This window comes from Dendroctonus ponderosae, unplaced genomic scaffold (genome assembly GCF_020466585.1).
Source record: "Dendroctonus ponderosae isolate FM_Combo_2020 unplaced genomic scaffold, Dpon_F_20191213v2 Dpon_F_20191213_2, whole genome shotgun sequence".
Taxonomy (NCBI): domain Eukaryota; kingdom Metazoa; phylum Arthropoda; class Insecta; order Coleoptera; family Curculionidae; genus Dendroctonus; species Dendroctonus ponderosae.
In genome coordinates, this window is record NW_026018165.1 from 7,539,843 (window position 1) to 7,566,695 (window position 26,853).

The 26,853-nt window shown below is 31.1% G+C and overlaps 3 protein-coding genes across 4 annotated transcripts; 1 reads left to right on the top strand and 2 right to left on the bottom strand.

The window, feature by feature from the left end:
• The first annotated feature begins 239 nt into the window (after positions 1 to 239).
• On the top strand, positions 240 to 3,817 carry LOC109537863 (centrosomal protein 20). Its single transcript, XM_019904792.2, has 3 exons — positions 240 to 402; positions 3,353 to 3,556; positions 3,614 to 3,817. The coding sequence occupies exons 1-3, from the start codon at positions 369 to 371 to the stop codon at positions 3,748 to 3,750; spliced, it is 375 nt and encodes a 124-aa protein (XP_019760351.1). The 5' UTR covers positions 240 to 368; the 3' UTR covers positions 3,751 to 3,817.
• LOC109537862 (zinc finger protein OZF) lies at positions 3,806 to 8,129 on the bottom strand. The gene is made up of 4 exons (XM_019904791.2): positions 7,206 to 8,129; positions 5,738 to 5,890; positions 5,476 to 5,654; positions 3,806 to 5,307 (listed from the first exon to the last, which is right to left on the bottom strand). The coding sequence occupies exons 1-4, from the start codon at positions 7,782 to 7,784 to the stop codon at positions 4,974 to 4,976; spliced, it is 1,245 nt and encodes a 414-aa protein (XP_019760350.2). The 5' UTR covers positions 7,785 to 8,129; the 3' UTR covers positions 3,806 to 4,973.
• A 2,312-nt stretch (positions 8,130 to 10,441) lies between these two features.
• On the bottom strand, positions 10,442 to 22,865 carry LOC109537854. Of its 2 annotated transcripts, XM_019904783.2 has the most exons (7): positions 22,707 to 22,865; positions 16,795 to 16,887; positions 15,416 to 15,662; positions 15,287 to 15,352; positions 11,625 to 11,750; positions 11,413 to 11,560; positions 10,442 to 11,328 (listed from the first exon to the last, which is right to left on the bottom strand). In XM_019904783.2, the coding sequence occupies exons 1-6, from the start codon at positions 22,819 to 22,821 to the stop codon at positions 11,419 to 11,421; spliced, it is 789 nt and encodes a 262-aa protein (XP_019760342.1). In that variant the 5' UTR covers positions 22,822 to 22,865; the 3' UTR covers positions 10,442 to 11,328; positions 11,413 to 11,418. The 2 variants fall into 2 exon arrangements, with proteins under 2 accessions (XP_019760342.1, XP_048519571.1); XM_048663614.1 differs by lacking the exon at positions 16,795 to 16,887.
• Between the last annotated feature and the right edge of the window lie 3,988 nt (positions 22,866 to 26,853).

Consider the following 26,853-nt stretch of genomic DNA (forward strand, 5'->3'; position numbering starts at 1 on the left):
TAAACGTTTTGCAGGTGCTATTGGTTTTCAGTCCTCTAGTAATTATAAATGAAGCGTTTTCTCACTTATTTGGCAGCTAATAAAAGGACAGTAATTGATGCATATTATAATAACGGCGTAAAGCCACAAATAGTTGCCCAAATCTTAAACAACCCTTATTGTGGCATATTAACCTGAGCCAAATAACACGCCCTGTATGTTTCGTAACTGCCGCAGCAGGTGGGGTTCACTGTTTCTATAGTAGTTCTGAATTGTGACTGATACAAACAAATAGCATTTGGTAGTTGAAATTTTCAGCAAGTGAAACATTGAAGCGTATTTTCTCTAGTATATAGCTCCATTTTATCTATATAGAAGCTTTTATTAGAATGGGCGAACCTGCTGAGACTGATTTGTTACAAGGTATGGCTTAAACATTGTCTTACGAACCATAGAAAAACATAGTACCTATAAACTATTCATAGTTTATCTAGTAATTTTATATACATTTCAAATACATACATATAATTCCCTGATTATAATAGGTTGTTACTCAGAAAAAAATGTATTTCTCCGTCAAAGGAAAAAATCGTACATTAGCATATGCTGTTATCAGCTAGGGAACATTCAAAATACAGATATGAACAGCAGATTAAAACAAAAAAATCAAACATTTTATTTCTAGTTAATTGGTATTAAATCGACGTAATAAATCTCACAGTATCGTCATTATTAAATTACACTAATAAAGCTTGATTAACATGAATAACGAGAAAAAGTGTATTAAAAATCTATACCATTTTTAAAACTTAGATAATCACGCAAAATGTAACAACTTTTTCTAACTTGCTTTCAAAATTACGGTCTGTAAGGTTTTGTCCTAATTGTTTCACTGTTTATGTCTTTAAATTATATTATACAGGGTGTCCCACCGGGAATCGTCGCCATTATTATCTGGCAAACTGTAATTCGGAGAAATTTGAAAATTGGACGGTGTGTCGAAGTCATTGAGGCCAAGCGATCTAAAGTATTTTCAAGATGGCCACACTTCCGGTTATTCCGGAAGTAGGCATCAACTTTGATCACTATTAATACAAAATGTTAAAAAAATAATTTTCAAAATAAAATTGGGAAAACTGCCCAAAATCAATTTGTTTAAATGGAAACCCCCATTTTTGATAATTTTATATTATTCAGTATGAAAAATAAGGGCAAGTTTGTGTAAGGTTGTCTATTCCAAAAGTGTTTAGATTTCGAAACATTGTCAATTTAATGTTGTATATGGCTATGTTGCCTCATCTTGTCGCTTTCAGTTTCCATGACGAAAGTGACCATTTTTGTGCCAACTTGTTTAATATTTGAATTTAAAGTATCCAAAAAAGGTGAAAACAGAATTTCCTCACCTTCTATTACAGATTGATAAATAGTGCTCCTATTTCGCAATAAGAACAAATTGTTTATCAAAAAGTAATCAAGAACTATCACCTAGAGGGTATCCTGCGACACAGGCTCAAGCTGTAAGAGAAAATTCTGCAAAAAAAATTAAATTAAAATATAATTATTAATTATTTTCAAAAAGTAACTGACAGACCCCTTTTGCCATGGAAACTGAGAGTGACAGTATTTAAAATAAGATGCCACAAAATAGCCATATAAAAACATTAAATTGGCAATATTTCGAAAACTAAACACTTTTGGAATAGGCATCTTTACACAAACTTACTCTTAATTTTAGTACTGATTAAGATAAAGTTATCAAAAATGGTGTTTCCATTTGAAAAAATTGATTTTGGGCGGTTTTCTTAACGTCATTTTTAAACTAATTTTGTTGAAATTCGATTAAAGTAAGTCTATTTGAACAAGAAATGCGACTCAAATTAACCAGCACATATTTCCTTATAGGAAAAAATAATAATTATTCGATTGGCTGCAACTGGCATTTTTCACATAAAATTTCAAATAGATCAAAAACGTATAGACTTAGGTAAAGGATATTATACATGAAATATATTTAAAATAGAGTAGAATCCAAAAATCTAATAATATATAGGGTGTTTCATTTAAAATTGGCAAGTTATAACCTACTTCGGGGATATCCGGCAGTGTGGCCTTCTTGGAACTAGAATATTTACATCGCTTGTCCCCAATGAGTTCGGCACAATGTTCAATTTTCAAATTTCTCCTGATTATAGTGTGCCAGATATCCATCGAGGCGGTTCCCGGTGGGACACCCTGTCTATTTATTTATAAGTAGAGCTATTAAGAAATTGCATTACATTTAGGAATTTAGAATTTTTGCAGTTTTACAACACTAGTGCTATAATGAACAGAAATACAAGAACGTTATTTAATATTTGTTTAACAACGTTTGATCTCATGATTATTTTTATTTCAAGTGGGACCAGTTTATATACAGTTATCTTGTAGATTTATATCACAGCACTCAATGTTCCGCTATGTATTTGTTAATTAAATTTAACATTTCATTTTAATTGTGCATCTTTTGTTTGAGTATAAGAAGCAATGTGTATTATTTTCTAAAGAGTCTGTTCCTGGGAATGGGAAAATGCATAAGGTGCTGGAACAGTTGAGTCATTTTTCGCGATATTTTAATGCCGATTTAATCGTCTTATACATAGACGCTTTTTCAGGGAGGTACAGGTTCTCAAACTATGGCTCTTTGGCGTTGTAGGTGTTTGTTGTGAATATTATTAGTAAAAAACTACTTTTAAATGATTTCATTCTCACCTTTCACATTATTTGTAGTCACCGACAAAAAATTATTCGGCTTAAAAAAATGTATGTATAAAAATTTTAAAAAATTGCATGAAAAATTTGGAATTGGTTTGCTTGGAACGGCTTCAGTGAGGTGGAATTCCTAGAAGAAATAGAATTATTTTTTACTCAAATTTGTGCTGTTTTTATGTCTTAACTGTTCTACATCGCATAACCAATCGTAAATAAAATATTATGTACCTACATATTAAACAATAAAAATTAAATAAAAAAAATCGAAAGGCTTTTTTGCTATCTCAACTGAAAGGCGTTGTGCTTAATTGATAAGGACATTTGGGCAAATTTACCAGTTACAATCGGTACCACCGACGAAGTTTAATTTAATTTTGTCTGGTTTTTATGGAGTCGGTTTTTATGAGCATTAAAAGTTTTTTTACGGCACTATTTATAAATAACGATTTTGCTATGATACACTAAGTATAGGATTTTAGTTTCTTACTCAAATTGTTTGCTGTTAGTTTTGAATATTATCTGTTACTTATCTCAAAAATACCAATATTACTAAGAAAAAATGTTTCGATTTGTTTTAAAATCTTCAAATGTTTATATCGGCCCATGTTATTAAGTATTGTTTTAGCAATTAGGGAATCGTTGCAAAAAGACGGAATTCTTGGCAGATTTAAAGGTGAAATACGTGCTGCAGTGATAAACGTTTTAAATAAAAACTCAGATCCCGGTGATGCGCCTGAAATCCCACAGGAAACTAAACTAATAAACGAATTGGTTAGAGAATATCTAGCTTGGAATGGCTATTTATATACCGAGCAAGTAATGGCGGCAGGTATGAAGTATTTCTTCAATTTCTTAAACCAAGTCTTGCAACCGTTTTTTTCTTCAGAATCCTACCAAACTGGAGAGCGATTGACCAGAGACGTTTTAACAACAAAAATGGGAGTTCTAGACGATGCAAAAACAGCAAAAATTCCTTTGCTCTATTATATTGTAGCAGGTTTTCAAGCTCAAAATGAAAATTGAAACCTTGTTGTTTTGGGTTTGAGAAACTGAGCTCCGAAATTAAATAAACACCAAGTTAACTTTGCAACAAATGTTTATTAGCAGTCACTATTAGTATTAGATCACATTAGAATTATAGAGAATGGCAAATGCCTACAATAACACTAAAATATACCTTAATGCTATGAAATTTAATTTGTTGGAAATAAAAGTATGTTTATGACTCAAGAAGCCGGAATCTACAAGATGGGCAAGAGAAAACTTAATTTTTTTCAGGTTTTTTAAAACCCTCACTGATTATTTTAAATCAGATTTAAAACACTGTTTGAATTTGAATTTCCTACTTTTCCTGAGAGCGATGTTTAGGATCGTATGAATTAATCATCACCCTCAAAGTAAAACTTGTAAAACAAATCCAATTCTTTCAGAATTTAATATATTGAAAGCTTATAGAATAACATAATTTAAAAATAACCTAATAACACAAATAACCACAAATAACAAGCCCTCATTATTATTAAGTTTCAAGTTCAAATATGTCGAAAGTCAATTAAAATACATAAAAAGGCTAACCTAATACTAAACAAAAAATTAAAATTTTCAAAAAAGACAAAGCATAAAATAGTATTTATTTTAACATTTAAAACGTTTTATTACTTAAAATAGTTTCGTCCGAAAAAAAAAATGAAACAAAAGTAACTAAATGGTACTAGGTAAAAAATACAGACTAAAAAACAGGTTAAAATTGATTATCTATTAAGTGCTTTAACCATTTTAAAAATATATTTGCTCATAGAAGACTTATTAGAAAAGTTGAGAAAAACAATAGTGTAGATAAAAGAGGAAAGGTGTGTACATAGTGATACTAAAGTGGATGAAAATCCATTTACCATTTACTTAAAGCAGGCTTTGTTCTTTGCCCGCCTTCCGCATTTTCTCCATTTTCACTTAGTAAAAATAATTTATGTAAGAGGCATACATTTAATATTACTAAATTAAAATCATTATTTACCGAGATTATAACGCAAAAAGAGGGCAAAAATATATGAAAATTGGCTGAAAAACCCACTTCGTCGTAGATTGTCATGTATTTTCATAGTTAGAATTAAAGCTACTAGGATCTCACTAGGGAATGATTAGATATGATATTTACAGTCGTAGAATCACTGTCCACAAATACGGTATTTTAAGAAGAACATTTGGAAATTTATTTAAACTAATATGTAAAGTTGAACTGCTTAAGACTAAAAACAGTGCTTATGTGTAACTAAGTCAATTTTCTCTCGAAAACTCTTATTACAAATATGGCACGAAAACAAATTGCCCCCAATGTTATGTTGGCGTTTCTTGTGTTGGGTGAGTCCATGTTTGGCACCGAACTTTCGAAAGCAAATATCACAAAAGAACTTTTTATTTTTATTGAGTTTAGGCGGCATCTTTGCCTTATCGGAAGTCGCCTTTTTAGCACCACTGTGCTTATTCACTTTGCAAAAATGCAGGATTGTTTGAGGGCCTGCCGATTTATCAATGGGAAATGGATCGCCGCAGTATCGGCATGATGTTTTATTTTCATGAAGCCTGCAATATGCAATTCAACTTAAGTCTAACTAATAATTTAAAACGCTTGATCTGATTAAACAAGAGATTTAAAAAGTTAGGAAGGTCAAAAGTAGGAATTAAAAATGCATTTTAATGCAAAGTTTTCGTTCATTGTTTGCAAACCCGTTGAGTTTTAATATTACTTACTTCATGTGGGTCATCAATGTTCGTTTTTGCAAAAATTCCTTATTGCAGATGGAACAAATCAACGGTTCTTTTCCATGAAGTCGTTCATGATTGTCCAGTTCAAATTTTCTTGTAAAAGTAGCACCGCACTGTCCACATACAAAAGACGTTAACGATCCATGAAATCGCAAATGCATTACCTGAAAAACGCGTGAAAATGTTTTAAAATGATAACATTTTGATATGTCTTCAAATTTATTTTTAATAACATGTTGAAGCTTACTAGATGATTTTCCTGTGCGAAAGTATCGCCGCATTCCTTGCACACAAAGGGCCTTTCGCCTTTATGAAATTTTTCATGGGTAATTAATTGCTTTTTCAATGGAAAGCTTTTGCCACAATCTCCACATATAAATGGTTTTTCTCTTTTATGAACCTAAAAAATAGGATATTTTTTAGAAGCATAAAGTATTTTCAATTATTTTTATGTTCAATTTTGCAGTAGAGTTACAACTGAAATGGAATGCCGGTTTTGAAAATATAAACTGCCCCTACAGAAAGCAAATAAATCGTTACAAGATTTTATAGCGACGAGTTGCAAAATATTGTGAATTAATGAAGGACCGATAAAAACATTAATCATAATTTTAATGTGATTAATATTTTTGTTTAATTATTTGTTAAATCTATGAACATATTTACATTATTAAATGGCACGATTATAATTTATATTCTCATTATAACATTGTAGAATTTCCTGTGAAATAACAGCTTAAAATGTTATCATACCATTCAACAGACACTCAGGTAAAGGAGCAAAGTACATTTTAAAGCTATATTTATGCTTTATTGTTTGATAATCGATTTTTCCACATTATTTCCTAAAAGAGTTAAAGGTAGCAATAGGATTATTAGACCAAAACAGCTGGAAATGTAAAGAAAATTAAATAAAAAATAGTACCATGAGGTTGACTTATCGCCCTTAATTTTGATGAATGAATTTAATTCATCCTTAAATTAAATATTATAAATGGTGACGGCTCAAAAGTACTTGTGCAATACACAAACAACGAAACATATCTGGTGCAAAATTAAATGCGAAATAAGAAAGGAAGACAAAGTATTATAGTTAATATGGAAAACTTTATTTGATGAGATTTTCCAGAAAAAAAAAATGTTTTATAAACTGTAGGTAATACTCTAAACAATAAATAACTTGAATTGGAAGGAAAAGATCCTTCAATTGAGAAGAAAGGAAATGCTGCATGAATTAGTTTATTAATCATGTGCGATGTTCTTCTGTATCTTCTACTGGCAATTTCGAAGCTTTGTCAAATTCCATGAATATTTATCGATTGCATACACTTGGTTTTTATATTCATAATCATTTAATAAACCGACAAACTTTTATTTTCTTTGAAAAAAGGGTTGTTAAATAACTACCTCAAGTATGGAGCACAATTATTATCAATTATTTTTTAACAGCTCTCTATGATTTTTATACAAACATCGAATTTGTTGTGGAAATAGGAAGTTTATTGAAGTAAAGAGAGTCTTATGAAATTGTAAAATTGTGAATTGAAAAATTCTTCTTGCAAGTACGTAACTAACAAATAAAATAGAAAACAAACACACAAAATAAGAAATAAAAGTTGCATAATTCGATCCTTTTGTATGCACATTTAAACTTTTCATGCTGTATTTAGCAGCTTTATAAGTAAACAAAATTGTTTTGTGTGCAAAAAACTTACATTAATGTGACTCATTAAATGATGCTTCAATGTAAACCTCTTGTTACACTCAGAGCACTGATGAGGCCTCTCATTGGTATGTAAAAGCAAATGTGTATTCAAACAATACTTGTGAGTAAAGCTTTTTCCACAATGCACACAAACATGGGGCCTTTCTCCTGTATGCGTTTTTTCATGGGTTGTTAGATGGTGTTTCAAAAGAAATGTTTTACTGCACTCGGGCCAAACACATTTATACGGCCGCTCTTCTATTTTAAACCTTGCTGGATCTTTGATGAGAACCTGAGAAGGAAGAACACTCTTTGGCGATTCGTATTCCTCTTCAATTGTCGCATCATTATTGTGCACAAGTTTTAAGAGTTGCTCATTGCGATTGAAAGCTGCATTATCCGACTCGGCACATTCACAGCCGGGGATTGTGCAGGATGGTTCCCTGTTTGTAAAGATTGCAGGATCGTCTTTGTGGTTGATGAGGCACAAGGCCGATTGCAAGCAAAGCTTTGACTTGCTTTCAAATACTTGGGCAATATCGGATAATGGGGGCTCCAAGTCCCAAAATCCCAGAGAGGACACATTCATATTTAGCGAAAAAAATTATAAATATCTCGGGCAAAATCAATGAAATTGAAAAGCACCAATAGCACTTGGAGCACTAGAGCATCGTTTAATCACTATTAAATTGTACAAGATCTTAATAGATATTGATGAAAATTGGGAAAACAAAAAACAGCTGATTATATTGCCATCCCTTTAGAGCTGCGGGATACAACTACCCCTATTTGGTTATACCCGTTGCGTTCAGATGGCGTGTGAATGTATTCCTGCTGGATTTTTCGATTTACAGAATTTCTCTGCAATGCTTTCCTGTTCATTCCACTAATGGAGTTTAATTGAGTACAGGGTGAGACATTTTAGGATATTATTCAGGAGACCAAGATAATAAAAAATATTCTTCTAAAGAAATCCTAAAAATTGCTTCTTCCGCTAATTTGAAAAGGCAACTTTAGCTCATAAAAGAAGCTGTTGAAGCTAAAGTTATGAAATTCCCTAAACAATTATTGCCTAAAGTTTTTTATTAGCAACATCTCGTAATTTTTGGGTTCAAATTAACTAAACTGTTAAACAAAGTGAACGTTACACAACCAAATTTGTCCCTAACTTTGGAAGTGAATAAATTCTGCTTGTTTCAAGAAATTTGGTTTCTGTTTGTAGCGTTAGTGAGCCCCATTTGTTTGCTGTTAGTGAATGTTTTGGTATAAATTAAGCATCTCAGATAAATTTTCTACAAGGTGGCAAATGAAAAATGCAAAATTTTGCAAAGCTCGTAATATTCCCAGTTGGACAAAAAAAAGTTTTTTTTTTATCTCAACATCAAAAGTTTAAAGATAAACCAAATAGCTTGAAACGGTGTTCGAATTTTTTAGCCAGCCGTTCTGTTAACAGATTGGTCTAAAAAAATAACTTTTTGGTTTGAAAGCGATACATTTTCTGTTCTTGGTTCGAGTTTCACCATCTGGAGCTGATGTTCAAGATTAAACTTACTAGACGATTTACGAAAATTCTATATCCAGAATTGCACAAAAAGTTACCCAAATCACAATTGCCCCCGAAATATGTGATTCTGGAAGAGTTTTTCAGAAGAGAAGTTTAGTTTCAAATATTTTATTCATTTCTGCATCCCGGTATTTTGAGTTGAGTTTGAGTCCACTGGGAAACTTTAGCGTCACGACAAACCCTAGATGTTGCAAATGAGTTCAAGAGAAAAAATAATCACTTAAAGGCCAAAAAATTGATTTTTTAAAAATTAGTCTGTAAATTGACGAGATGAACGAAAAATGTAAAAACGTTTATTGATATATGAAGTCTTCTGAAAGCTTGCGGTGTTGAAATACAAAAAATCCTTTTTTTTGTCTAACTGAGAACACGCAAAACTTTAACCTATTTTTTCATTCTTTCATTTGCCACCCTATAGAAACTTTATCTCACACAATGATTTTTGGCAAAACCACGCACTAACCGAACAAAAATTGCACTAAATAACAGTTATTATAATTCCTTTGATATGCCAAAGCATGAAAAGCTGAGTTAATGCAGCTTTGCTTTCTCTTTCGTCTTTAATTGAGTTTGTTTTGATCCAAAAACAGGCCTCGGATTCTACTTGGCAACGAGAAGTTAGGACATTCTGTCTTTTCTTGAAAACAGGCATTTTTTAGGCAAACCACCCAACAAAAAGCTTTTGAAAACATCAATCCGATTCAACCAAATCAAACTTATATAAAACATTATCGCTAAACAAAATGTTTAATGGATGATGGCAAAAACTGGGAGTATTAACAATATCATGTACAAAAAAAAATATCTTCAGTAGTTAGAAAGTATAATTAAAAACACACAAACAAAATTGAAAATGCGACCTCGATGTAAACACGGTCATATAATCATATAAACTTCGCCGGTCTTTTTATTGGTATTTTAAACCATTAAACTTTTCGACAACGTGTGCTTTAAAGTTTCAGGCACTTGGTTTGTCGGAGTATTATATTTTCTAGTTAAATCAGCCATTGACTGAAAGTAATGCTACTTAAAACACACAAAAAAAATCGAAAAAAGTGAGGTCACGATATAAAAACGGTCATAAAAATAAAGTTCCTCCTTCTTTTTATTGTTATTTGCGTTGTCACTTTCCGTAAAATTGTGCTGATTATTATATTTTATAATTAAAGCAACCTTTGACTAAAACTTTTAGAATTTTTTTTGACGTAGATGTAATATTTTTCATGTACCTACATTTTAAGCAAAGTATTAAAATTATTCAATAGAAATGAAAATAAAAATAACTAGACCCTAGTTTTTCATAAAAACAAACAATACCTTAACAAATAATAGTTATTTTTCAAAGTTTCTTGACCCATTAATACAATTTAGGCATTTTTGGATGAACTATATTTTATTTAATTAATTAGAATTTCTAATTCATTAGGCTTGACGTGACTAAAGATATAAAGCGGGGGAAATAAATGTGCATCTGTAAATGAATGGATGAATAGGCATCTTTAAATAGCAAATACCCAACGCAACGATTTATTTTGTTTATTTTACAAATACTTACATGTTCAAGTGAGTTTCCACTTTTTTAAAATAACCCAATGCATTATTACAATTAGACTTGATTTTCTATGCAAAAATTGGACTGGCCGAGCAGGAATCAGCAAACATTGCTAAATAAAACACTATTAAACATTTGTGAAAACAAGTGCTTTATTAAGTTAGTTACTTTTTTACGCATATTCATTTCCACAAAAAAAAATACATTTATGCGTTAAGCTTAGAACGAAGAAACCAATTGGAATCATACAACTCTAAAGCTTTCACACCATCCGACACTAGGTACTAAACAACAGATGCTGTGCAGAATATAATAATCATTCTAGTATATTAACATTTAATAAATATATATTTTATGGAAAGATATACTGACTGACAATGTTTTAGGCTAAAATAGACGATAGATTATACCTTATTTCTTTTGATTATATGGAGTTTAACATGGGTTTATCTTAATAATGTTTAATACTTAGCTATGCCCACATTTATTACCTGATATCTATTGTAGAATACGTAGATGGATTTGACTATAAAATAAACTGTTTTCAAACTTTCGTTCACTAACTGATCCCATTTTCACTCCCCGTTTTCATTGTGCTGAATGCTAAAGTACAAGAATTAACTTGATGAGAATATTGTTGTAGGTTTTACCATAAGAATACCATTTTAAAATAGCAGTATTTATAAATTAATAAATAAAATTGATTATTTTATGATTCTATAGATATTAACCATCTTTCAGTGTTTGAGTAAATAGACAAATAGTCTCAGGAAAATATTATTATTTTAAAATTGATTTCTATATTGGTTTTAAAACAATTTGAAGAGCATGAAAGACAAATATAATATTTTTTTATAACTTTCTGGGTTTCAGTCATAAAATGCAGCTTGCAGCTATTGTTTATTTTGTAAGCTTATTTAATGGAAATTAACTTGTAGAAATCAGTTTGACCAGGTAAAGTTGAGGTATAGAATCATTTTGGTTGGGTCAGTTGTGCGCTTCTCAACTTCCATAAATCTGTAAAGAATCGAAAAGTATTTTCGCGTAACATGTGAATCGACCAAGGCTTAGGATTTATGATTCATTTATTTAAAGACGTACCAATGCTTAATAAAATAACCTCTTCTTTTTGAATGTGGCAGGATCAAAGGCCCCCCAACGCGGTTTGTAGTCTGGTTGTGAATTAATTTGATGGAAGCGGTTGTTTGCAGGTCTATCGACTGATCCATAACGCATCGGCTCATTAAACCTAGCAAAACATTATTTTAAACCTTTAATTACTAAAGCTTTAACCGACAATGCTGGTCTCCTACCAGGTTTCATCATTATTATCTTCCACTGGATAAAATTCCCCATTCTTCAACTCGCGCTGATTCTTTTCGTAGAACTGGAGTAGGCGTAAAACTTCGTCGGGTGTTAAATCAACATTACGCTTGTACCTGGAAATATTTTCTAAGTAATGTCTTAAAATAATTTTCCTGATATGAAAAAGAGGCGATTTCAACGGTTTTAGATTTTGTGGGCATTCTAAACAAGCTAAATGAGGAATTATATTTTTTCTTTCCTGGGTTTCAGACAAAATGTGAAATTACTTATTATTAGTGAATTACAGGAAAGAAAAAAATATAATAACAATTGCACGTAGTCAGTATAATAAATCAAAACTAAATGAGGAAGTTTACCTATAAATTATGAAAATTTTTGTTTAGAATATTTTGTAAATGGTTGGATATTAAATGCAAATATGGCTGGACGCGATCGGTTTATATGTTCTTGAGTTCTGTTAAAACTAAGTTATGCGATTTTATTTAATTTCAGTTAAAAATCTCTCGACAAAAACGTATACATGGATGGATCTTGATATTTCTGAAGAATATGTTGATAACTTTCATCAAAAAGTTTCCATTTGCCTTTTCTTTAAATTAAATTAAATTTCAAATTCATCTTTGCGGACTAAAAAAGTAATTTACAAAGCGGCTTAGCGCAGGGACATAATTAAAATTTAGTTCCTTTCTTAATGAAATAAATACTTCCCGAAATGCAAACCATGTTACCGACCTAAAGTTGGATTGATGTAAAGTTGAGTGAAAAAGCGAAAAGGTAAAAAGCAAATTCCAAGCATGAAATAGGTTTGGGTTTAAATCTGCAGGATTAATTCTAGAAGGCAATATTACAGGATTTCTGAAAATTCCTCTGTACAGAGTACAATCTCTGTACAGAGTGTATGTAGTTTTGAAATGTAGGAATAAAACAAGAAATAAAAAATTTGCCTCAAACGTTAAGAAACGTATTTTTGCTTCTGGGATACGACGTGGCCAATGTACTTATGTCTTGGTTTCATGTTTTTTCCAAAATTTATATGTGCATCTTTGCCTTTGATTAATTAAGTATAAGGTAAACAACATGTATTCGATTAATTTATTCATTGATTTCTTTAAAAAAATGGTCAATAATTTGATCAGCAAGGTTATATTTCAAGCGGGCTAGTTTTTTGTCTTTAAAGTGTGTATGAATTGTTAAAAATGCGAAAACTGTAATTTTATTTTTTTCGGTATAGTCTCAGAAAGTGAAACTTTTATTTGATATGGTAAAAGTAAAAGATTAAGATATTTTTTAATGATTTTATACTATTTAACTTCAATTAAATAACAAAATAGCGTATTTTGATGAGCAATGGATCTAATATTGATGGTCCAAATACACTTTCCGTTAAATCAGAAAAACACCGATGTTTAAATCCACATCAACAGCTGGTTCAATAAAACAACGGTAAAATTCCATCTGGAAAATCGACAAGCAAATCTTTAGCAATCATGAAATTCCATATTCAAGCTCGCATATCCTTAACTACTAAATGATGTTCTGTTAAAGCAGAGCAGATGCTTCCATTTGAATAAACAAGTCATATCTAGCGCATAATAAGTTAAGAGTGGCGCTGAATTAATTAATAGTCATTCATTTCCATTTTCCTCATTTTTTCTTATGTGTATGCTTAACGGGTTTCTCGCAAGGGAAGTGATGCGTGGGTGTAGGCTGCATCGATCTAACGTGAAAGAAGATCTCAACGGTGTGAAAAGCATTACTTTATAAATCTCTTTATTTTTGCTGCATATTTGTTTCGCATTATTAAGCCACTGGTACACTGAGCAAACATCATTTGCTTCATATTAGTGCCTTTTTATACCGAATGTTGGTATAAGCCCTGAATGTCCTTTCGAGTAAAGCAAATTGAGTCAGATAAAGTGCAAAAATACAGTCGGATATTTTACATCCTAATGAAACAGAGGCAAAATTATTGTATTTCCCACATGCTGTTTATTCGGACGCTGGTGAAATTACAGCCTGGAAATCCTTAATAAAAGAAGACTTTCTCCATTTCCTTGCTTTATATTTAGTTTCATCCAACTTGTACGATTTGAATATTATTCACAGTTAATTTAATATAACTCCGACTAAATAACTTTCGAAGTGGAAAGCTCTATATTTACCAAGAAATTATCACCAACTAATTTCTCGCTTCAGTTCATCGCTGTTGTGAAAAGATTGCTTATAACTGGCAGCTTTTAATAGGAAAATTCGGACAATTTTGAGTTAATTGAAGTCTTAAAGATTTAATAACTTGTCAAATTGGAACATGTTATTAATTTTTAGATGAATAAATTAACTTTTATAAGTGAGAAATTGGAAAAACAAGTATAACAAATTTCAAAGGGAATTAATTTCACACTCAATCAGATGCGCACTTTTATTGGAAATATGCTTTGGAGTTTTCTTTAGGAAAAATCGAAGGTTCAAGCTTCATTTAAAAGTTGAACAAAAAAATATACAAAAGCGCCTAAATGTTCTAGATGCTCCTTTTACTGTTTCATTAAGCTCAAGCATAAGTTTCATCAAACGCGTCAAAGTACGCTTGGCATAGTATTGGAATTTATGTTAAAATATTTTTTCTTGCTGTTAGTACGGAAATTTATTGTGACTTGATAAGTTGAAGCATCTTTTTATGATCCCCTAAAAAATGGAAATTGCTAGAATTTTCAATTAAAAACCCTTCGGCATTGCATAAAACCACAGACAATTTTCATTTGATGAAAGCACGTTTCAAGACATTTTTGTTTAGAATTAAGAGCCGGAACAAGGCAAGAGCGGACTTGAAATAAAATAATAGAATCCCTTCTTTGTGGAAAAACCTTTTAATTTAGGCCAATAACAAATAAATATTCTCTGAATATAAACTTTAGATTTTGATGCCGATTTTTGCAAAGACAAAAAAATTATTTATGATTTATGAATAAGGAAATTGTAAAGAAAGTGAATTGAAAATGACCAATTCAATGTCTTCCATTTAATTATTATAAGTAGTTTTAGTTGCGACTTCAAAAAATGGAAAGATATCAACTGAATACAACAAGTCGCAACCCTTTTCTTTTAGATGTTTGTGAACAGAATTATGTTTTGTTCTCTTTTGTTTGCTTCAGCTACGCATCAGCACCGAGCTTCCATTTCTGTAATCTAATTATGAGAAAGCTTCCACAAATCTTAAGAGTGATTTATATCACATCGTCGACCGCTACCAATTACGATCAATTAGTAAACCACGCTGGCAAGAAGAGAAAAGCTTTTAACTGCTCGGCGAGGGACTGAATAATGTTTATCGATCAACTGCGAAACAAATACGCCATCAGGCAACAAGTTCCATGAAAAAACAAACAACTCTCAAGAGAATCCAGATATGTTTTCGAAGGGAAATTAAATTTATGGATAAGAAGCTTTTTGTCAGCTTGGTTCAGTTATTTGGAAGGTAAAATCCTCTGTGGCATCGGCAATTCCCTAAAGCGCCTATAAAGGAATATACCTTTGTTGATAACGTTTTAAGAGAAAACATAATTTACATTTTGCCATATTTATGCTCAAAATGTCTCGAAATATTCAATTTGTGCGATTCATATTATGTAATTAATTGAAAATTTCAACTTACCTCAAAGTGTTGCGTTTGTTGCTCACGGTTTCCCTTTTGCGTCTACGTCTGTCTTCATAAGGCCATCTGTAAAGATAAAAATTGCCCATTAGCAAATGGACAGCTATTTAAAAATCGCAGAATGCTCACATAGAAGGACCGTAGTTATCTCCGTATAATTCGCTTTTTAAAATGGCATTCTGCAATGCTGCGTCCAGTTTTTCTTTGTTCGTTCCATACTGATATCCCTTCTCATACTCGGCAATGGTTTTGTCATCCATAGGCAGATTAGGAAAATCGTAAAGACCCGACTGAATATTATCCAAGCTGAAATCTCTTCCTCCATACAGTTGATCCCTGTTCCATTCTCCCATATCAGCTTCTTTGAGGTTTGTTCCTGTGATATTGTGGGAGAATTATGTGTTTTCTTGTTTTCTTTTCACATATTTTTGTCAATTAGTTGCTATGAGATATTTGGGTAAACATTGTCTGAATAAGGGTAGAGCTAAGTGTCAAAATAACTGTTTTTAGAAAATTTTTGCCTTAAAACAATGTCAACAAAATTTAAAGAAGTGAATGAAACTATAAATTAACTGGACGATATGGAAACGATCTAAGTCCCTTCCTAAGAGATTAGAACATGATGTAACGACAATTTGCTATTAGTCAATATCAAACAGTAAAAGTATTATTTGCATTTATGCAACAGCGATTAAACTATTAAGTTCCCAAAGTTTTATTTTTTCAATGGAAATATATTTTATGAAAATTCGGTTCTTTTTGCTTTCGTGCAAACCACTAAAGTATATTTTGCAGAATATAAAACATGGACTAGATAGATACTTTTCGCCGCGATGCTTAACTCATTTCCAATTTTATATGGTGGAATATTTTGAGGATCCAACATCGAACAAGGAAAAATAATCTGTATATGTTTCCCATTATATATTTTTTTGTGCCTTGTTGAACTGATCTGGAGAAAATACTAATACTTTTAACTTTAACAGTTTTTTTGCATCCCTACTAAGAAAGTTTACACTTTATTTTTTACATTTTTTTTTCGGCATTTTAGATTTGCTATAAAAATGACTGGGCACTCATTGTAGATTAAAAGGCCGTATTTAAGCTCGAAGCCTCCGATAAAGGGATTTTATTGAGCGGTCAAAACTTTATTGAACCATTTCAGCCGTCCTTTCTACGGTCTAAATAAATTCCCAAAGCAACAAAAACTCCATCTCTAAAGGGCGCTTAAAACGTTTTGAAAAAATAACTTGCGGGATATAGAAATGTCAATCTGTAAACGACCATTGAATTATTGAAAAGTGTTCAAATCCCATAAGTTAGTGGCGATGATGGCGTACAGTAATCACAAATTTAGAAAAAAAAATTTCTGATATTTTTTCACTTAGATCACTTAGCTCAACCGCTCCTCAAATCAAGATTGAAATCCTTACTACTATTAGAGCGTTAATATCTCAAGGATGAGTTCTTTCTAATAAAATTTTCTTGATAGAGTTTTGTTACCTTACCCCGTTTTATAGCAGAAGTTGGTCTGTTGGTAAAGTAACTCATTTTTCCAATATTTTCCTCAGGCTCATTACTGTCAGATTGAGCCCTTTTTACTGAAAAATAATTTCAAATATAAACAGCAATGTTTTTACGCAGAGCAGAAATTTCGCTGCCGTTTAGAAGCATTGATTTAAAGAGAGCAAATTTCTCCTGAAAAGCACAATAAACTTTGCCGGTAAAATAAATATGAAGTAAAACGCAAAACGCAAAATATTGTTCTCGATTTTGGTAGATCTAACAAATCTATCAACAATCTAGCAAAATCAGTTGCTCAGAAATACATTATATGATGGCAAAATGAAAAATAATGTTCAGCTTCAACAAATTATAAAAAACACTTTCACACAAATTCCTTTCGCAATTACAATTAAGAATTTCAAAAGAATGTCCGTATATCCTTTATATTACACGGTTTGCAACAAACTGCCGCTCCTGTTATCTCCTATTTTATTATTATTATTTATTTTTATTACTAAGTCTCGATATATTGGGTTACAAATGTGCTTTATCGTAATTAATTAAATTATATTTCCACGCTAAAGAGGAGATTCACTTTAGCTTATCATGTATTTTATAAAGCTGGATGTTGCGAGTTTGATTGCGCTCATCACTGATCAAAATAAGCCTTGTTTTGTAAGAGTTAAAAAAATCCGATAAAACATAATTCCAGATGCTTCCAAATGCTTCCAATGTTTCCAAAACGGTTAGGAAATTTTTTTATTGCCTTAGCTATATTAATTCTTTAACTTATTAAGGCTTAACTTTCGACTTTAACTTAAGGCGCGCTTGATTCATTTGAGCGTTTTTGTCCCGATGCATCAAAATGGCTAGAACAACAAGATTTTGACTTTAAACTGGCTTTTGGGGCATAAAGTTTTCTATCTGCACAACTTCCATTTTGCACAAATTGTTTTCCCATTTGATCGTAAAACATGCGTTATAAAAATGGTCCCTAACACTAGTCATCATTTTCCAACTGTTTAAAAAATGCGAGTTTTAAAAGCTTATAATAATAATAAATAATATAAGAATATAAGTGATGTGCCTGAGATCGTCATACGTTTTCTCTAAAATGTAACTTTTAAGTTGGTTAATTCAAAAAAAACGTACTATTTCAGACGTCTCTGAGATAATGCTTTAAATTCTGTCTGGAATCGGTTACACGTGCGGTTACACGCGGATGAGACAGAACTGTTAAGCCTCAAAACAAAAACAAAACAAAATATTAGCTGGAAACTCAGTGCAAAAGCGTTTTCAGCATTTAAAAATTGAATCAATTATCAATTTCTTTAAAAGTAGTGTGACCGATTTAAGCTTGAAAGTTAGAAGACCGATTTAAGCTAGGGACTTTATTATAAAATCTTAATTTATTGCCTGATTTTGACCAACTTTTTACATTGTAGAACAGGAAGTATTACTCAAAACAGAGTGCCTCATTTCTGTTACAAAAGGCAATACTTTCTTGAAGATTTTTTAGAAGTCAAAATCGTCGAAAAGTATTAAAACCTTTTAGAATAACCATAATTTAACACTAAATAAAAGCGCCCTCAGAGAATAATATATGTTTATATTTTTATTAAATGATATAAAAATATTAATAATTCTGCCAAATAATTAAGGAAACCTTCATGTTCTAGATATATTCTGTCTTCTGAAGGAAGGTATCGAAAACAATAAGCGTTTATTTAAATGCACTGTTTTTTCTATGTTTGTGGATACCATTTTTCAGGGGATCTAGCATAATATTGGCATTTGCAACAGTTATTCTAACGCGTATTCCTTCTTTAACCGTGCGCATGCAACATATATAAATATACCAACCGGTCATTTTGATCGTTAAAGATATTTTCAAAAGAAACGTCTCACGTATGATACATTTTTTAAGGGATACACCAAAATTTTAAGAATTCACCAAAATCATTCAATTTTGGTATATGATATATTTTTTAAACGAAAACCGTGCCAGATAGGTTTATGAATTGAAAATAAAACGAAGAATATCTGTGGTGGTTGTACAATATATGTATACCTTAAAGGTATATTCAAAACAATATTCCTCATAATAAATGAATTAATAATTTATTACTATTTTTTAATTGCAAAATACATCTGCTTAACAAGTTCTGCTTCAAAATATAATTTGCACTCTCTTATTCACTGAAGATCTTTAAATTAGCAACCAACTACGCTGTTCTCCGAGCTGTTAATTGGTGCAAAGAACGAAAATGCTACGTTCTGTGAAGGGCTCTATAAAATAATTGATCTTTTACGATTGGGCTGACTATTGAAATTTAATTGAATTTCTAATTTCCGACACATCTAGTTGTACGAAAGCAATTAGTGATTCGGCAATAAATCACGCAACACTTATGAAACGAACATGTCGTTGAATTAAGCAAACTCTTTGATACCTAAATATAGTTTTGTTGTAATAATGTCAACATAATGAGGATCGTCGCAGGTAAACTGATAAGAAATTTCAATATTGTTTAGCAAATATTAGGTCGAATAGATGATAGGGGACTTTGCAAAATATTACCCGATGTATATTTGCCTTCTCCTCTACTTTATTTGTCCTATTGAAGTGTAATTAGTAAACTGTAATTGAGGGTTTCAGTGATTTCTTCTAATATAGTGAAATTATTTTGCCACTGAATTTCCGTTAGTGTTAAAATATCCATCAGTTGCGACTTGTTGACTTGAGTGACGAGTTGCGACGAATTTGAAGATGTGTTAAACTCAGGCATCTCCAAGACCAGTTTCAAATCAATTAGCTTTTATTAGGTGAATTTAGTCTGAAAATAACACTCCCGAAGCTTGCAGTTTATTTCGCTGATATATAGTATTTTACAGCTGCACGGACGAAAATATATTGGCGAAATAAAGTGCAGGTTTCAGGAGAGTTATTTTTAGACTAAACCCATGTGATGAGAGCTAATAGTCTCAAATCTGGTTCTGAGAGTGCTTGATATTAAGACTTCTCGAAATATGTACCTATTCATAAACTTTCGACAAGTCTGGGGGTGTCTAAAGTTAAATTATTTCTTGGACATTGTTTTTCTTCAAATGTTGATCAAGGCGGGTAAAAGGTCAATAAGCCTAGTTGTTATTCTGCATGTTCAAAAACGCCCCGTTTAAATCAGTTTTGTATAACAAAACTTGTAATTATAAATAATTAATCGTCTGTTCACAGGTAACTAATGCAAGATAAATATTCACCACTAAATCAGGCTTGTTCATAATTTATGAGAGTATGACTGCTATTTATTTTCTGATTTTCTTAGTCATTCTATTGTGAACAGCAGTAAATGCCTGAAGGGAAATCTGATTTCTTTATATCGTCGTTAATATATTTATCAACTTTTATTGAATATTGCTGTTCCCACAATGCAAATTTCCGTTTTAGGAATTTATTTTTAATGCCAAAGTTACCAACATCTACCAAGAAAATTAAAATCAGTTACCTTGAATTTGAAAATTTGGTCAACAGAAATTAAGCAATACTGCGCTTTCAAATAAATTAAATAGACTACATATTTTTGTCTTTCGGATCTGTCCTTTGGTGCCTGTCATTAACTAAAGCAACAGAAATAATCACGTTCAAATTTGGTAAATGCATAATTTAAGAGCGTATGATGGTTACTTGTTTATTTAATAAATTCAATCATATTTCTAGGAGCAGAAAGGAACAACTGAAGTAAAATATGATTTCTTAGTTTTTTTTTTTTAATTTTAATTTTAATAATGTTCATATTTTATTTCTATAACAAAAATATGTAGTGTTTTAAGGTTTTTAAAATCTTACTATTCTAAGCCCCTCATAATGCATTTCGATAACTTATTTTCTATACAAAATTTAAAGAAGTATCTTGGGTAGAGAAAAATTAAATAGTTTTTAGTTTTAAAATAATATAGACAGTACATTTTTCATTTCCGCTTTGGTCAAGTTACTGTAATAAATCACTGTTCTTCAACATTATAGTTTTATATTGAAAGAATTTAAGTTATTTTGTATACGTTTATGTATGTAAATCAAACTAATACATTATTTCGAGTCTTAGATAGAAACATATTTACAAGTTCGCTCAGAAACTCTTTAAACTAAACAGAAGTATCAAGCGAATACCATTTTCTGGAACTTTTTAATCTTATCTTTTACTTTGGTGAATATTTTTTCTATTATTTATTATTTACTATTATCAAAAGATTGCTGAATGCCTTTCATTTATTATTTTTCTCTAAAACAACGGATACAGTGAATGCTACCAGAAAATATCGGTAACACTAATGAAACCTTAGTTTTTTCAAAGTTCGTAAAAGCTCAAGTTTTCCAGCGCAATCAGTTTCTACGTCTCAGCCCTCACTGTTCTAAATTACTATCTGCAAAACTTTTCACTGCAGTTAAAGCTCTTAAATTGCAGTTTTAACAAAGCAATAATTAACATCGATTTATTATAAGTTGCGTATAGTTTAATGCTAAATGAATGATCAATGAGCAAATGAAAGTCGTCAATCACAAATTTTTAATCAAACAAAGTTGTTCTTACAAAACGTAATAAAGAAAATAATGGTTCAATATTTAAAACCTTCTGTCTCACAGCATTTACTATATTAAAGTCAATATGGAATATACAGAATGAGTTACAACTAATGGTGCGTACGGTAAAATAGTAAAAAATGTATCAAAAGGAAATACTTGTTACTTTGATTTTATAGGCGATTCAGGTTTTGTAATAAAGCTGATTTTATTAATATAGTTTTGGTTCTAAAATAGAACATTTTTAATGCTGAATCTTTCAATTCTTCTAAAATCGTATCAAGATTAATGAATGAATATTTGCTCCAGGAAAAATTTCACTATTTTATACTAAGAGAAAGTAGATGAACGTGAACAAGGATTATTAGTTTAGTATTAATATATATAAGAATAATCCGGAAAGAAATTAATAAGACAACTTAGATAGTAAACGGCTGCCTGGCAAATTATTAAATGTTGGCATGCCTAGAATTCCTGCAGTATTTCGATTTAACGGGCAAAAATAATAATAATAATTTTTTATTAACATTAGTCAACACAAATTAAGTAATACTGCGCTTTCAAATAAATGAATTAGCCAATATATTTTTATCTTTTCAATCTGTCTATTGGTGCCTGCCATTAACTAAAACAAAAGAAATAATCACGTTCAAATTTGGTACTTTCATAATTTAAGAGCCTATGATGGTTACATTAATTATTATAGACATAGTTACATTTGCCATCATACGCTCTTAAATTATGAAAGTTTTTTTCTAGTTCATGATAATTTTTTCTGAGCTTCAAAAAATTAATTATGGGGTTTCAAACCAATCGTCTACTGGTGAAATGTATTATTTTTATATGCCCCTTCAAGGATATTTTAATCTGATCCAGATCGCTGCAAGTTTAGAGTAAATAAAACTAACAAAAAAAACAGCAGTTGCTGGTCATTCAATCAATAAACTCAATACTTCTATAATCGAATAAAGCTTCTTATTCACCCGGACCTAACGAACGAGAATTTACTGTGCTCTTACCAGTTGCTCGTAAAAAAATCTTGATAAGCAACAATATGTCCATCTACGTCACGTCCAACAGATCAATTCCGTTATACCAGAATATAAATGCAAACATTTTGTGACACGCCCAAACGATTGCCATTTCGCTTCCCATCTGTTGAATCTAGTTTAATGACGCAAAAAACTACCCTACGTACGAAGCCGCCCCAAAGCAATCCACTTCATTCACGATTATGCATAAAAACTTGTTGCTTCTAATTGGATGGCATCGCATATTGCGTTCATATTTTGGGAAATTGCGGAATAAAATAAAGAAAGTCTAGAAACAGCTTACCCTTGTTGCTTTTCATCTCGCTGTTTTTGATCTCCTGGACCAATGACGATGGCAAGGCCAAAGAAACGGCTACCAAGTAGGCGCCCAATAGGGAAGAAAATGCCCATTTAGCCATGCTTTCGGTGCGGGTAGCTACAAGTGTGGAAAACAACTGGAAATCTGGAAAGCAGGTTGGCGATTTTCATCTGTTAGGTTGCCTCTACTACGCACTCGCGGGATTTGCGACGTGTTGCAGACCAGCATTTTATTCAATTTTCCTTCGTAATTATTTAAGTTTTTACTCCTTTCCATGCACGCGGATTAAAGGTCAGAAGTCAACTTGCCCATAGGGTTTCAGAGCAATAAATATTACAAAATTTTATACTTTTTCCTGGCTTTGGTTCAAAAGTAAAATTGTTAATGGAGTTTTCTCTTTCAAACAAATTAGTACACCCCAAAGGCCAATACTCTGAATGTATAGTTAATGGCCAAATAGTGGACATTGCATTAACTGGTAATTTGTATTTCGAGAAATTGGATTTAAATTAAATATTTTACCAATAAGTACTCGATTTTCAGTCATAGTTGAATATTTAATTTGATAGCAAGCTGATTAATACTCGAATTCGCCGAACAAATATTTTTCAGGCTTAAAAGAGTTTAGAACAGTTTTCAGAACATGAACCAAAAACACTGACCAACAAGTTTTAGGAAAATTAAATTTAAAAGCACATAATCAATTGCTGAAAAATACACTAATATACATAATGTCTTCAATACTCTACAAACAGAATAGGACTAGGATACTTGCAATAAAATTAAATAATTTTTAAGACCCTGTTAACTGAGCCCGCAAATTCCTAGTTTCTTATATATCGGCTGTTAAAGGTTAAATTTTTTGGGTGGGCTTTTAAGCAAATGTTTCAGACAAATATAAAAAGAAGCATACAGTTTTTGGTACGGAGGTTTCTAAGCGTAATGAATGTTGATTGTAACAAAAAGCTTTTCAAAACTTATTCGACCAACCATTTACGGAAACTGAGCTCTAACAAAATCGTATTGAAGAAGCCATAAAATTTGGGTTGTTAAGTGAAAAAACTTCAGTTTTTGAAACGGTGATTTGCAATTGATTTTTAAACCCGAGTAAATAAAATACCCTTTAATCGAAGGTTAAGTAATTGCGAATTATATTTTGTTTGAGGTGTCGTATTTTCAGAAGAAAATAAGTTAAACGTATTATACACTAATTTCCAAACGTCCTGTACAGTTTTTTTCAAACACCCTGTACATCCTGCACAGTAAAAATATGAGTAGGAGGCTTTTCCAAACGTATTTCTGACCTATTAGTCTTCGTGATTTTGATTTATTTTGAGTGCTAATGGAGTGTACAAAAATTATGGCAAATTAATTTAAAATTAAGTTTAAAAAACTTTGACCAAATGTCAGTTAATGAGTTTGTTGTGCACATTGTTGCGTTTATAAATAATTACCTAAGCTTAATACAAAACAGTTTTAATTAATAGCAAGTCACTTATTACAGTTCTTAATATGAGCAAATTCTCATTGGAAAAAACTAATTTTTAGATCTACGTTTCTTTGCTTAAAGATGTTGCATATTCATGTTATTTTATAAATAGGCGATCACCATGGTGAATGAACTTCTTCCATGGCGGAAGGTAGAGTTCTTTAAGTAATTTGATCGATTTTGGAAAATCTAGAACATTTTTAATTAATGGCAATTTACAAAAAGGCGTTCAATAATATGCTGCCAAGAAATGCAACCCGAGCATTCCGAAATTAATCTACTAAAAGAAAATCATTCTTTAGAAATTTTCGTTCATTCGTACGGTTGCTTGTTAGATGGCGATATGATTTCTTTTGACTTGGACAAGAAAGTTGTTACATTTATGTTTTTCTCATGATTCTAAAGTCGAATTATACATGTATATAAGAAGCTTGACCAGAAATTTACACTCGGATAATATTTAATAACTACATAAAAAAACACGAAACAATTGATCAAACATTCTGAATTCAAAAATTTCAGAAAATTTTAAAAAGTTGGTTTACAGATAGATAATTGCACGCAAGTGTTGGTACATTTTGAGATTCTAAAAGAACTGAAAGTGACAAAGAGAGTCACTTGAAATTTAGTAAACTATTTTTTCGGTAAACTATTTTTAAATAGTGATGGTTTTATTTAATATTTACTTTACTTTCATTTTAATTTCTGTTTCGTTATTTTCCACTCAATTATTTCGTATTATGCCAAGAATATACATATTTGAAATTATTAAAAAAGTATAAAAAATATATAAATAGTCAAAATAGGAATACAAAGCACATTTAACACATTACATTATAGATCATTCTTTTCCCTCTTTCGGACCGAAAGATTTGTTTGGCTTATCTAGATTAGGTTTGTTTGCTACTTCTAATCAATTTGTTGATTCAAATGCATTATTTAGCTTCATTTACGCATCTCAGTACTTGTTTATTCGTTTTATTCCACAGTAAGTGAAATGAGGCGTTCATAATTCTTTTAAATTTCTGCAGTCAATCTTTAGACTAGATTTACTTATTAAATTCGTTTTTATCCATTTACTTAATCTGCTGGAAATATGAATAAATCCATTAATTCACTTAGGATTTGGGAGGCTGAAATGGTTAAAACACTCATTTCTTGCAATTTTTATTTAATTATTATTAACAAATTAACTTTTTGAATAAATATGAATATTTTTCTTGTAATTTTACAATCAATTTGCAATTTTTCTTGCAATTTCCACTTGTTATATAAATTATTTACTTTTTAAGCATTTGGTAACTAAATTAAGTATTCTGCTTTCGGTTTCAGCTGTTGTGGATACCTATTAACTATGTTTAAAGAATTTAATCGAATTTTTCGCTCCTATACTTTATATATGCGAAATAAAGTCGTTTCAGGAGTGTTATTGTCAGGCCAACGCAGCCGATGCGAGCACAAAGGGTCGAGACCGGTCTTGGGGGTGTCTGAGATTAGCACAACACGAAATCTGTGCCTAAATATAACAAAAAGTTTCGCACTTTTGATGCTTCCAAAAGTTTCATTCTTCTTCAACTCTTCTGATTGCCACCGTTTTATTGTAACTATGCATTTGGTAATAACATCTTTAAGTTTCTATTATTTATTGAAAAATGAACCATCGCTTTTTGCTACTTACTTGGGATGATTAGGTATAAAACCATGAAATTATTTAGTTTATTATAAACGTTTGTATGCTTAATACGCCTATATTTACTTATCAAATCTTTTGAAAGTGTTCAACATTTGCAGACCAAATCGCACATGATTCTTCTAATTGATTTAATCTTATTTGAAAGAAATACTTCAAAAATGCAGTACTTAAGTAATAGATCGAAGGAAGTTTATTGTTATTTCTTTATTAAAAAGAGCAACGAGGCGAGATTCCAAATTACTTAATCTTTTACAAACTTGTTTTTTTTGTAAACTATGATTACAAAGCTCTTCCACAAATTACTCTCTCTCGCCGCAAATTACCTGTTTAAAATACTACAGAATTACATGAGCATTACACTGAAGGAAGTTACATTCAATCGTTTAATGTGGTAAGACATTAAACTTTAACGTTATTGTTTTGCTTGAACTTAGTTACAGGCAACAAGTTGAATTGGACTAATTATTGTTATCCGAAGAAGTTGTAGGTCTACTATTTTTTTTTGGTTAAAAGATGTTGACCCATCCACGGAGTTACTTTCAATGTGGATGTTTTGCGGTTATCAATTGAAGCTATTTATCTCTGGACAATATGTTTGTAAGATTGTTAATCACCGGAACATCACGATCCCCAGTGTCTATGTTTCCAATTAAGTTATTTATCCTTGTGCTTAGGTTCGATAACTAAGATATGATCGAAAAACTCAGCTTCAATTGTGATTATTTCACTCAATATTTGTAATCTAATGTGGAAAATACTCGTGAGCTTATGTGTATGCAGTTCCAAAAAATTAAGCAAAGTTGCAGTGGTATGTTTGTGTAGTTTCAATATCCCGCCTCGTTTCCAAAAACATTTTTTTTTAATTCGGATAAAATCGTGAAGCACCTGTGAATTCCGACGGCCATAAACGGCATCGAACGAGTGCAATTCTCACGGCCATAACGATGCGA